General features: G+C 45.9%; 1 protein-coding gene across 9 annotated transcripts in view; it reads right to left on the bottom strand.

Moving 5' to 3' along the window:
* The window catches only part of MTUS2 (microtubule associated scaffold protein 2), a 322,372-nt gene that overhangs the window by 8,324 nt on the left and 300,909 nt on the right, over positions 1 to 13,139 (bottom strand). For all 9 annotated transcript variants that reach the window (XM_063332005.1, XM_063332046.1, XM_063332065.1 and 6 more), the window contains 5 exons: positions 8,828 to 8,933; positions 6,930 to 7,003; positions 5,271 to 5,369; positions 3,729 to 3,848; positions 1,032 to 1,129 (listed from right to left, as the gene is read on the bottom strand). In XM_063332005.1, coding sequence (XP_063188075.1) covers positions 1,032 to 1,129; positions 3,729 to 3,848; positions 5,271 to 5,369; positions 6,930 to 7,003; positions 8,828 to 8,933 — 497 coding nt within the window. The remainder of the gene's footprint in view (positions 1 to 1,031; positions 1,130 to 3,728; positions 3,849 to 5,270; positions 5,370 to 6,929; positions 7,004 to 8,827; positions 8,934 to 13,139) is intronic.

Here is a 13,139-nt window from a genome sequence, read left to right as displayed (position 1 = left end):
GGCACCCTGGCTGCCGTCACAGGCCTGGAGAGAAACTGCCACTTCCAGACCACAATTCGTCCAGCCCAAAAGCGGGTGTCCCAAACTGGTCTGGTGAACCAGACCTTAAAAATTCCTGCTTTTCCTCCCCGGGCACAGAAAGCCTGTATGTAGATACCCTCCTCAGACAGTGACACATGTGTTACAGCTATTTACAATCAGGCGTGATGAAACATAATCCTCAGCCCAACCTGAATGTTAGTACAAGCAATGCTGCCTTTTAAAAATATCTACACGCAAGAGACAATTTTTTTAAAAGGCTAAACTGTTAATAGAGGAGGCACCGGAAAGATAAAAACTAAATTGAAACCAGAGATGAGACACCAAAGCTTTAAAAAGTCAGCTAAAAATTAAATTGCCTTTTAGGCCAATGGCATCATTTGGGGCAACAGTGACAGCTGGTGTGTTGGGACAAGTTCAGCTCCAGCATCTCCCCCTGGTACCCTTTCTGCCTGGCTCCAGCTGCCGTCTCTTCCCTTACAGCAGACTATGAACTCTCTGGGACAGGGACTGTCCTGCCCTTCTCTATTTCTACACTACCTAACACACGGAGCCGTGTCACCCTTATCAGGTTGTGACAAGGGTGCAAATAGACAGTGCAGATGAAAAAACCCACCTAAGGATAACCCTGCCTGAGTGACAGTGGCACCGTGATGATGTCTCTTCTGAAATTGCCCCATTTCCCCCCTTTGTTACCCACTGACTGAGGGGTCTCAGGGCACTGACACTGAGATCAGAAGCCACCGGCAACTTTGCTCTCAGCAGCATGTCAAAATCATGGAAATACACAGACAGATATGTGGCATTCCTTAAGTTAGAGTAAGCAAACCCCGATATAAAAAGGATTGTTTAATAAAACAAGCAGATCAGGACACCAATAGACGTTCAGGAGGAAGTAAGTTTTTCCCCTTCTGAAATAAGTGTCAGCCGTGGGCAGTCAAGATCTGCAGTCTCCTTTCAGGCTCAGACAGATTGCAAATACCAGCACAAACCTTGTTATGACAGTATTTTGCTCAATTCTGGCTCTGAGTTCTTCATTCTGCTGTTGCAGCATGGTGATTTTTTCTTCCAGTTTAAAATTTTTCTCAACCTGCAACAAAAGAAGGTTCGTTAAGTCTGAAGAAAGCCCAACACCTGATCCAAGAGGATTTGTTCTTTATCTTTATTTGTCCCTAGAGCAAATTCTAAAATTTGGGGATAGATGGATGTAGTCATCTTGAGATGCAGCTAAGAGGTCTGACTCACACCACATCATACTGGTGAAGCAAGTGGGGTCATCAGCAGAGCATGGAGTGGAGGCAGAGCCGAACCAACCCTTACTTCTAACTGAGGAAAAGGAGGTTCTTAGTCTTGTCAGCACAAATAAAACGTCTTCCTTGATGATGCCCTGACAACTTTCATCCCTCAGGCGCCAGCGTTACCAGCTGTTGTTGTGGACAGGGAGCTGGTGGCACCTGGGAAGCATGGGGATGCCCAGCATGAAGAGGACACTGTAGTGGGAGTGGTCAGCCTATCGATGAAGGAGGAATGCCAGGTGGTATGATGTGCCTCATCCAGCTCAACTAACCTCATTGGACATAAATGCCTGGTATCCAACCTCTAGGATTGTGATTCCATGGGTATGGGGAGGAAGGAGTTACCCACCAGGGCGGATTACGCCCAGAAGCAGCCTTAGATGGCTGCTGCATTCACATGAGGTGGGCTGCCCTTTGGAGACACTTCCCTCCACTGCTGGCAGTGTTGGCTTAAATGACAGGCTTAAACTAGTCATTTAACTTTAAGCTACAATTAAATGACATTAATCCGATCCCAAGCATAGGTAGCTTTTCCTCAGGACAGTTCAAGGACAAAGTTTGAGCATGCCAATAGCAGTGTATTAAAATATCAGTAAAATGTACCACAGCCTCAGATGCCCTCTTTTCCCCAAGTTTTGAATATGACATAATTTATCACCTTAGTTCTTAGTTTTCCAGCAGTTTGAATTTTGCTGGATTCAACACTTTTGGAAGAAAACAAGATATCACAGGGTAACCTTATTTCTGTGTGAGCTCGGTTATTAAATTTCCCAACCTTTTATAAAGAACCAAACTATTGTGCACAGGAGTTTGCAATAACTCACACTTCATGGTGGAGACATCAGTTTTGTGCAGTGGTTCCCAGTCTATGCAGGTAACTGTAAAGGATACTCCCGATTCTTAGATATTCTGGCCTCTCCCAGTATATTTTGTTAGAGCAGCACAAGGATTCTGGCCCTGTTTTGAAATGCTCTGAGAGAGGCATCACTACCGCGGGTACCCTCTCTGCTTCCTCAATAGTTCTAATAAGTAGTAGCTATGCCAGCATGAAGCATGGAAGAGATCTGTGCATCTCCTTCCCCCTCCACTGCAACCCTCACCCTATACCACTCCTCTCCTGCCACCTTCATTTCTAGCCTCCCTTAGGGAGGACAAGGAGCCAAGCCTGACCCTGTATTTGAAATGCCCTCCTGCTCCCTTGTGAGGCACCCCATCTTTCAGAGCATTTGGAGATGCCCTGAAGATGTTCTTGCACCTATAAAGGTAACTCTTTAAAGAGAAAGCAGTTGTGCCTTTGGACAACAGTAGGGCCAGTGTTTTACTGTGATAAAAGGCAGGAGCAGGACTGTGTGCTCACATGGGGTTAATTAGCAAAAGCAGCAAAATGACCAGGAACTATGTAGGTTGTTGTTTGGGATTTTTTGTTTTTTCAGTATAACACTACAGCGCATGTTTTCAGATGCTGGCTTTGCTCCAGGAGCAGCGTGTTGGAAGGAGCACAGTTAACAAGCCTCAGTTGTAGAGGCACTTCTCTCTACTTCCACTTACTCAAGCATCTGTTCAGCAAAATCACCATCAGAGTTCTCAAATTTCCCCGTAAATGGAAACAAATCTTGCTGAATGCTGTGCTGAACCAGCTGTTCTGGCTCCCCAGCTGAGGTGGTGCCTCATCCTGTCACCACGCCACACGTTTACTGTCACTGTAGGATATGCCTTACAAAATCAATCCCCCTTCCAACAAAAAAATGTAATTGATGGTGAACTGGGGAGTTCTTCGTTAGGGACCCCGACAAGCAAAGGATGAGAAAACAGCACAGGCTGCAGAAAAGCATCGCTTTAGGGTTGGAGAGACCTTTCCCAGCATAGGGACTGCTTGCTGAATATTGCTAATTCATACTCGCGGCTGGGAGCTCCCTAAATGCCTGCACAAGCAGCAGCAAGACACACACATCTCAATCTTCCTCCACTTGTCCTTTCCAGCCCTGAACCTGACTCCTGTTGGGGCACATGGTGCAGGCTGGTGTACAAAATAAAGCCCTGGCCTTCCACAAAGTTCCCCTTCCTCCGTTCTTCCTACACCACTTGCCTCACTGGCTAACATAACAGGCTGAGCCGGTATTGCATGAAAAAGCAATATAGATCAACGGATGTGTAGGAGAAATCAAGGGATGGGATAAGATCCCAATTTCTGAGTGAAAACCTGACACATGGTACAGTAGAATCAGCTACGCAGGCTGACAGTGGAACAGCACAATACATAGCCATTTATGAACCTCTTTGTGTCTTTCCCCAACACCATGTGTTTTCTCACCCTTTTTAAGTTCATCTGCTGTAACCAAACTTTTACTTTATCATCTCTGTGATGTCTCCTCTGGAGGAAAAATGACAACTCACTTGCTTTTCTAGCTCCATAATCATCTTCTCCTGTTGGTGAATCTGATGGTTCTTCATTTCCAGAACATGTTTTAAGCTCTTCAGATCTTCTTCTAAGTGCAGATACGGAGCTCGTACAATCTAGGAAATATACCAGTGATTTGGATACATATCAGTCATAAATGCATCTTCCACCATAAGATAAAGTTTCCTCAATGCAGACAGTGGTTTGAGAGTCTCAGTGATGTGAAAACCACCTGGACTTGGGCCTCCACAGCCCATCCGAACCCTGATATTCTCCTTGAGACCATCCCTTTGGCTGGATAGCTAGTGGTACCTTTCTTTTGACCAGCCTCATGGCTAGAAGAATGGGCTGCCAGGTTGTTCAGCAACCTCATGCCTACTCATAGCTTGGGAATTGCATGAGGTGTTTTATGATTGTGCAGGTATTTTGGCTTAGGAAAAGTACAAACCCGAAACTGAGGAAACTGGAAAAGGGGGCTGGAAGGGAAAACTACAGTGTTCTGCCTTGCCTGCATCACTGCCTCACGGTGCCCGTTAACAAAGATCAGATCCAGTGGGAAAAAATTCCTCCTCTGCTTGAGAACTTCAGATGTAGGGGACACCAGGGTTCGATTCATGGGCAAAAGATGTGCTCTGAATTACACTGATGAAATACTGTTGCTGACTTCAGCTGTTTGTATTTTTCCCAGTGAACTGCCTGGTGGTACTCAGCATTAACATCACTGTGACACAGCAGAATTTGTCCTTTCACATAAATCAGTACAGTGGAGGTGGAAAGGGACAGATGCTACCTGTGTCCCATGGCCAAACCTGTTCCAGACATTTGTGCTCCTTTCCTAAGGAGTGCTCTCACCTAAAAACTCACTGAGCCCTTTCCTCACCCCACTGTTTTTGTTCTGTCCCCCCTGTCCTGTTGATACAACTGCCGATGGGGTTGTGCTGTGAACACACTGAAATGCCCCAAGTTAAAAGAAACCTCTTTTTGGAGGGTCATTTCAGTGTTATTTATTTCATTTCAGATAAATAATTGCAGTGTGTGTTTACTTACACACTGTAAATAAGCAGCATGGCCCCCATAGACAGCAGTTGAATAAATACTTCATATGACAGGGCTGTCCCCTGCAAGCCCAGAAAAAAATGAGGGGATACAGAGGATATCAAAGAAGTTAGTTCAGAAGGCACTCAACAAAAAAAAAAAAGAAACCTAAATGTGAAAAGACAAAAAGTAAAGAGAGGAAGAAGGGAAAGAAGAATAGACAACAGTAAGGATGTACTAGATGGAGTTAATGAAATGTGAAATGTGTTGGAAATAGAGCTACAAATGCTGGGTGAAAGAATAAAGAAAAAGAAGTAAAATCAGAAAATTATGAACCTAGACGAAGATTTCTGACTCCTTGTCAAAGCTAACTGGGGTCTTGGTTGGGACCTGCCCCCCAGTCCCTGGGGTAAGGATCCCATTGCCATCCACTTAATCGCATGATGTGAGTCATACTTAGAAACATGGATCTTGATGACCGTACAGTTATAGTCGCCATCTACCTTCAGCTGTTCCTCGGTGTTTTTCTTCAGAGCCTCTTCAAATCGGTCTGCTTTGGCCTTAAGAGATTGGTTCTGGAAGGTGAGGGTGTCTACCTGGTCCTGGACGGGAGACACATCAACCTTGTTATCACCCCTCTTACATTCATACAAGTCAATCTGCACTGAGAAACCACCAGGGGAGTCGAACAAGGCTTAGAAACTTCTGCAAGGTGGTATGTTTTATGCAAGGCCACTTGAACATACAGTGATAACCCCGTGCCTCAGGAAATCCCAAAATCTCTGCAACGCCTGAGGCTGGCTGACGCTAACTGGAACTAGTTCATGAAGTTTCTTTGATGCTAAATCACGCCATCACCTTGGGCTGGATGAGAACGAGCATGTCCTTCCTTAAGTGAGCTGGCATTTACTATCACAGGCATGAAAGAGATCATTTGTGCGGTCCCTAGAGCCTGAATGAGGCGGTAGATACCCCGTCCCTGCTTCCTTCACCTTTCTGGGCTTCTAACATGGTAACACGCAACGATGAATTAGTGGTGTGGGCTTTAAAAGATCGTCATTTCATCTCAGAGCTATACACAGGAACAACATGTTATTTTAAGCAATCATATTTTTGTTACCTCTCTATATACAACATCTGTAAAAGCCACAGTTGCCATGAAATTGGTATTCTTATCTTTCATACATGTAATTTCTTGGCCATAACAGTACATCAGTGCTCACTGCAAAACTGCTGACACACCTCAAACTGTCACAGCCGCCTGAGGAAGGCAGTGGCAGTTGCTGGGTGCAACGATATGTGCTCGTCAGGGGTTTTAAAAAGTGCAATTCATCTCTGCCTAGGAAATCAAACAGAGCTTGCATTATTTGCTGTGGCATTTTCATTTGTTCACACAAGATTTCCAAACTTAGCATGAATCACAGGGGCATGTTTCTGCCCTCCACTCCTTGGGATTTCTTCATCTAGAGAGTGAGAACAGCATGGAGTTGTTAGAAGGACTGAAAAAGCCAAGATGATCTTGAGCTTGGTGTTAAATAGTGGGATGTGGGAGATATGATGGGCAGGGCTGATCCTGGCCAGCCACAGCCTGGCTGCACTGCAGGGCCAGCCCCGGGGCATCCCTCACCAGGGACCGCATTGCCTTCCGGTGGGAATGGAGATGTGTCTACACGCGGGACTGGCTCCTCTGTCTTCAGGCAGTGGGGAAGAGTTGAAAGCACAGGCACAGGGCCAGGCAGGGAGAGGCGAGCGTTTCTGAGCCCCGGGGGTGTCTGCCCGAGGACAGGAGGTAGAGAAGGTGATGCTCACAGGCACGGCAGGTGCTGGAGCTCTCCCCACCATGCAGGGAAGAGCTCATCTTTGCTCCTCATGCTGGGCCAGCCGCCAGCAGGGTCAAAAGGACATTTCGTTGCTTTATCCAGCTGCCTTTTCCTCCCTTTAGGTTTTCCCTCGCTCCTCTTTCAGATAGTATTTTGCTGAACCAGCCAAGGCAGGGGAGGAAAAAACCTGAGGGGGCACCTTTGCTGCCAGATCCCAGTTTGGCCGGGCAGAGGACAAGAGGTACTAGAGCTGGTAAGAAGCAGCTGGCAATGGGGCTGGGGCTGCCCCGCCAGCTGCTCCACAACATCATTCCAGGGGTGGGGAATAACAAAACTGCTAACCTGGAGTGACAGCCGCAGCTTTTCAAAATTCTCTTCTAATTGTGCCTTTTCCAGCTTGTGAGCAGTATTCAGTTCTGGGGGAAGACACACAGACACGACACTGCTAAGTGAAATCCAGCAAGCCAGGGTCCAAGAGCACAGACATCAGGAGCCAAGCGCAATTCGGGATGGAGTTTTAGGGCATGGAGGTTGAGTAGGAAACTGGTCGTAATATACTCTGTGACCTTAGGCGAATTGTTTTGAGGATCAGGATTTCCTGCTCTTTCAGTGGCTGCGGGTACCTCTATTTCTACACGAATAGATTCTGACTTTTCAGAACTGCTCAGAATTCCCGGCTCTCAGGGGCTCTGATCTGAAAAGGGTCAGTCTGACATACCCGTTCAGAGTGAATGTCCCCAAATCAAAGAGTTTTACACTGAATATATTTAAAAGCTTGGGTTGGAATTTCTTTGGGGAGATAGAGGGGCCAGTAACTGGGATGCAAAAATACATGTGATAGTACTTCTCCAGGAGCTGTGGCGAATGACCCGTGAGGTTTATTGCATCAGTGAGACTGACAGACCCCAAAGAGAAAAAACTCCTCTATTTATATTACATGACTTAAGGTTTCCTTACTAGAACAACTCACACTGGACTTAATAATAACCAAAGCAGTATAAAGTTTAATCTCTAAACCAATGGCATCAAATTGTCATTCAGTACAGCAGTAGAACCTACCTTTTTGGTACTCGGACACTTTATTTTTTGTGTCTTTACCCCCAGATCTATGGGGTTTTTCCCTCGAACTATTGCTCGCTAGCCACAATAACAGCAATAATAATACTATTGCTCTAGTGCCCTGTACATGGCACCAGACGGCAGCTGCTGCAATGCCTTTTCCATGCACAGGAGGGCATTTCGTACCCACACCAGGAGCTGGGAGTACAAACTTTGGCCACCAGAGCCCTGATAAACCACTGCCAAGATTTATCGTCAGAAAATACTAACGAAAATGGACAGATATGAACATCCTCAAGCAAGGAACAGCTCTTCTTTTGTTATTTTCGAAATTGTATATGTTAATTTAAAAATCGTACGCTAGATGATACCATCTCTGCCTACGGGAAAGGGGAATAGGCTGTTCTCAGCTCAAGTTGTGCTGTCGACTGTGTCTCTAATTGACACAGTGCAGAGCTAAGCAATGTGGCTTGGTCTGGGGAAAGCTGTGGGAAAACCTACCAGAGCTATTTAAATATTAGACCATGCTTATATTTAAAAGAAAAAAAAAAAGAGGGCGATTGTACAGATATCTGCTAAATGTCAGCTAAAGCATGGACAAAGACATTTATTTAGATACTGAGCTGGTAGGGAGGAAGCAGCTCTCTCTGCAGCATCAAATCCTGTGGAAAAACCATAACATAAAATTAAGGTAACGGTGCTGAGGTGCAGATTTGCACCAGCACGTGGCTTTGGTCAGCTCAGCATGGCCAGACTTGTGCTACTGAAAATGATGAGTCTTGTTTTTAGAAGCAGTGTAGGCATTTAAGCACCTAAATTTGGAGATCTTCAATGAGCTCTAGCCTCCTGAACACCTCCTGAGGCTCTTGAGAAAAGTCTGGGTGTGAAGTGAGGTGGAACTTGGACTCTGTGTTCAGCAGCCCATGGAGAAAGCCTTATTGTTGTCCCAGAGACCCCTCCGATAGTCTCAGGTCCAAGTTAGATGCTGTACACACTGCATACAGCTCTCCCTCACCACTAGCACGAACCTGGTGGTCCACCCCACGTGAAAGCACTAGACCAACACGAACTTTCTCTATCATCTACTCTGGAGGAAGAAAATCCAGGTTTACACAATCTCACTACAGCGCTAATTTCCGCTCTGGAAGAGCTCTGTAGCCATTGGGTTGTCGCTGGCTTACCTTGAATCTTCCAGTCATTCTCATCCTGCAGTACTGTAATGGCAACTACGTGGTTATTTTCCAGCTGTAACAGTGCAGCCTCGTGTGAAGCTGTGATATCTTCCACCTGTTCCAACGACAATGGATGGAGACATGGAGACACGATTAGGCATGCTGTGTCACACTGACAAGCCACTGCGAAAGAGCTCCAGTGAGCTGAAAACAGTAAAGGGATCTACTGAGCGTGACACTTCCAGCACCTGAGCAGGTTTATTCATTACGAAACAGGCATGTTGACGCCTTGAGTGGTAGCGTGTAGTCACTGGTGGTAGCATTTTTGCTCTTTTAACTTAACGGTGATAAAAGAGGTACATAACAAAGCAAAAGGCCAAAAAGCCCTTAAGCAAAAACAGCCATTCATGAAATGTTCATAAATCTCAACGTTCCGTTAATCTAAATTATATTAATGACCCGACTCCCTCTGATGGTCAGATAAACATACACAGTTCTGAGCCACCCTGGTTTTTGTCTTCACGGCACTTTGCTGCAATGATTTTTATTGTAAGGTCTTGAATTAACTTCCATGGAAAGTGCCTATGAATTATTCATATCTGTAAAATACTTATTTCTAGAGAAACATTGAAATTATTACTAGTGGGCATGCAAAATGAATTGCACTCTATCAACTGAGGTGCTCAATGCCTACTTTGCCTCAGTCTTTAGCTATTCCGTGGGCACCCAGCCTCATGAGCTAGGAGACAGGGAGGGGAAGCTGGACGAGGTCATCACAATTAAAGAGGAAGTGATCAGTGACCTGCTACACCACTTGGATGCGCACAAGTCTATGGGACCGGATGGGTTACATCCAAGAGTGCTGAAAGAGTTGGCAGACATGCTCGCCAAGCCACTTTCCATTATCTACCTGAAGTCATGGCTAACTGGGGAGGTCCCAAGGGACTGGAGGGTAGCAAATGTAGCGCCCATCTGCAAAAAAGGCAGAAAGGAGGATCCGGGAAACTATAGGCTTGTCAGTCTGACCTGGGTAGCAGGGAAGGTCATGGAGCAGATCATCTTGAGTGCCATTACAAGTCATATAATGGACAAGCAGGGGATCAGGCCTAGTCAGCATGGGTTTATGAAAGGCAGGTCCTGCCTGACGAACCGGATCTCCTTCTATGACAAGATGACCCAATTATTGGATGAGGGAAAGGCTGTGGACATTGTCTACCTAGACTTTCGAAAAGCATTTGACACTGTCCCCTATAGAATTCTCATGGAAAAACTGGCGGCTCACGGCCTGGATGAGCATACGATCTGCTGGATCAAGCACTGGCTGGATGGGCGGTCCCAAAGAGTGGTGGTCAATGGAGTTAAATCCAGCCGGCGGCCGGTCACAAGTGGTGTCCCTCAGGGCTCAGTGTTGGGACCATTTCTGTTTAACATCTTTATTGACGACCTTGATAAGGACATAGAGTGTATCATCAGCAAGTTCGCAGATGACACGAAGCTAGGCGGGAGTGTTGATCTACATGAGGATAGGGAGGCTCTACAGAGAGACTTGGGTAGATTGGACCGATGGGCCAATGCTAATGGAATGTGCTTCAACAAGGCCAAGTGCCGGGTCCTGCACTTGGGCCACAACAACCCCATGCATCGCTACAGGCTTGGGGAAGTGTAGCTGGAGAGCTGCCTGGCAGAAAAGGACCTGGGGGTTCTCATTGACAAGGGGCTGAACATGAGCCAGCAGTGTGCCCAGGTGGCCAAGAAAGCCAATGCCATCCTGGCTTGTATTAGAAATAGTGTGACCAGCAGAAGGAGGGAGGTGATTGTCCCCCTGTACTCAGCACTGGTGTGGCCACACCTTGAGTATTGTGTCCAGTTTTGGGCACCTCAATATGAGAGAGATATCGAGGTGCTGCAGCGAGTGCAAAGGAGGTGTTAAGGGATATGGTGTAAGGGAGAACTTTGTAGAGTGGGGTTGATGGTTGGACTCGATGATCCCAAGGGTCTTTTCCAACCTAAATGATTCTATGATTCTATGATTCTACACTTTTACATGAAACAGAGTATCTATGAAGTCGCCAATACCCAAATTCCTGTGTCCTCTTGAATCGTGTGTTTTGAGTCCACATCTAATAAACTGATGAATGATATGACAGAACCTTTGTGCAGACACATGAGTTTTCATGTGGGTGTGGAAGTAACCAAGGTAACAGTGAGGCTACAAAACCTTCTCCCGCTCTCATATTGAGGCCAGAAAGAGGTCCTGCTGCTGCAGGCTGCCCAGCAAACTGCACCCCACCACACGCAGCCATAAGGGGAGCAGGGGAGGCAGCTGGAAGAGGGCAGTGGGCAGCCTGTGCTCGGGTGCACCCGATGGGTTTGAGGCTCCTTCGGTACATTGCTTGTGACTAGACTTGGCTAAAGGCAAAGCCAGATCCCTAACAATGGTGTTTTGATATGCATCGTTAAAGAAGATACAGAGAAAAGCAGTGATCAAGGTTAAGTCAGTGGTCCAGAGCAGTTTCTGAATGCAAGGCATCGATTTGCTTTTCTGGGTTTTGTAATCACAGTGATCTTATTCTCTACATTTAACATGTTCTCTGTGATATCTGGGAATTCAGAGGATCAAACTATTTCACTTTTATAATGAAACAGCTGTTCATTGCAAAGTGACTTGACTTTAAACAGCTTTTTTCCTCACTCTTATGTTAAATAATGGTAGAAAGTTACTGCAGCTGAGCATGTCTTGACTGGAATAAGTGTTATTTCACTGTGTCTAACTGTCAAATGTATGTGTTAGATTATCCAACAGAAGCAAATTTTCCAACTGTATTGGAGAAAGCATGCTCTTAGAATGAAAGACAGGCATTTAAAATTATCCAAACTCATTTTCACAATAATATGGGAGACAATTCAGTGGTGAAGAACTGTTTGCAAAACAATGGAGACTCAGCCTGCTGATATATTGCATGAAAGAGCAGGGAAAGGGGGGGCCCATGACTCAATGGGCTACTAACGGGATAGAGAATATCACTTGACTTTTCCCAGAGCACCATGTCCTTGTATACCATGTCTGTGCGCTGAACCCTCATGAGCATCGCCATGTTCTTTACCTCTCCCTTGCTTAAGTCTTTATTCATACTCTAATTGCTTCTCAGCTGAGCAGCTCCCCATAGGAATGATTACACTCAACTCCAACGCCTTCACAAGGTGAAGGGGTCTCCTTTCGTTGCCACCATCCTTGGCAGGTTATTTATCTACAAAGCCAATTAATATGTTCCAAATGGTCTCCAGGGATTTTTCTGTCTTCTGTATGTTTCATATCCACATCCCACATGACTCTCTTTAATCTTCCAGCGTGACCTCCTGTCTGCAGTTTTTCATGGCAGATAGTCTACTTAGCACTGGGAATCAGATCTCTTGGATATTAATTCCAGCTTTGCCACTAACTTTCTCTATCGGCTTGATCAACTCAACCTGTGTCATGGCTATTTCTGGCTACAAAGAGAAGTTAAGGTGGGATTTTTAAGGCTTAATAAAGCAAAATCAAGTGGAGGCTCTAGTGGGACAAGTTCAATAAGTTGGTGGACAAAACAGCTTGAGCTGAGCAGCTCAAGCAAGAAACGCTGGCAAGCCAGGATCGCAGCCTTTACTTTGCAAGGAGATATGAGGACTATTGGGATGCATTGTCACACATGACTTGTTTGTGAGGAGTTTGGCTCTCACGCTCAGCTATGCCGAAAGAGCTGCCTTCACCTCCTCAGAGGCAGATGAGCCTTCAAAACCTGACAACTGTGTATCCAAAGAAACAACAGCTACCTTAGAATCATAGAATCACCTAGGTTGGAAGGGACCTTTCAGACCTTGTGCAAAAGTAAAAGGTGACTACAGCAATACAGTGCGGAAGACTAAGTTGTGACTGGAAACCATGAAGTGGGATGACTAACTTTGCAAATTTTGCCGTTGTTATTGATGCCATGAACACAAGCTCCAAATTAGCCTGCACAGACAGACAGCTCAAGGACAAGGCTTTTCCCATGCCCAGCGTAAGAGCTCTTTAGCTCGTGGGTCAGGTGCCTCTGGTCTAATGCTGGTTGGGACCAGTCCCAGCTCAGCAGCGTTGGAGCTGAATGAGTCCAGTCCCTTGAGTAGGCTTGCTTGTTTTGGCATGGTCTGAGCCAGGAACTTCTCCTCCTCCTCTGAGAAGGGGAAGGAAGAACCAGAGGATTGCAAACCCTTTGGGTCAGCAGCCGTTAGGGATCCTTATTCCTCATGCACCTTGGTTCCTAGGCTAAAAAAGTTCTCCTTCTCCTTGGCCAAGAAACATTCC

Source organism: Chroicocephalus ridibundus, chromosome 1 (assembly GCF_963924245.1).
Source record: "Chroicocephalus ridibundus chromosome 1, bChrRid1.1, whole genome shotgun sequence".
NCBI lineage: Eukaryota > Metazoa > Chordata > Aves > Charadriiformes > Laridae > Chroicocephalus > Chroicocephalus ridibundus.
Note: the sequence above shows the minus strand (reverse complement) of the source record. Positions and strands in the feature narration are given on the sequence as shown.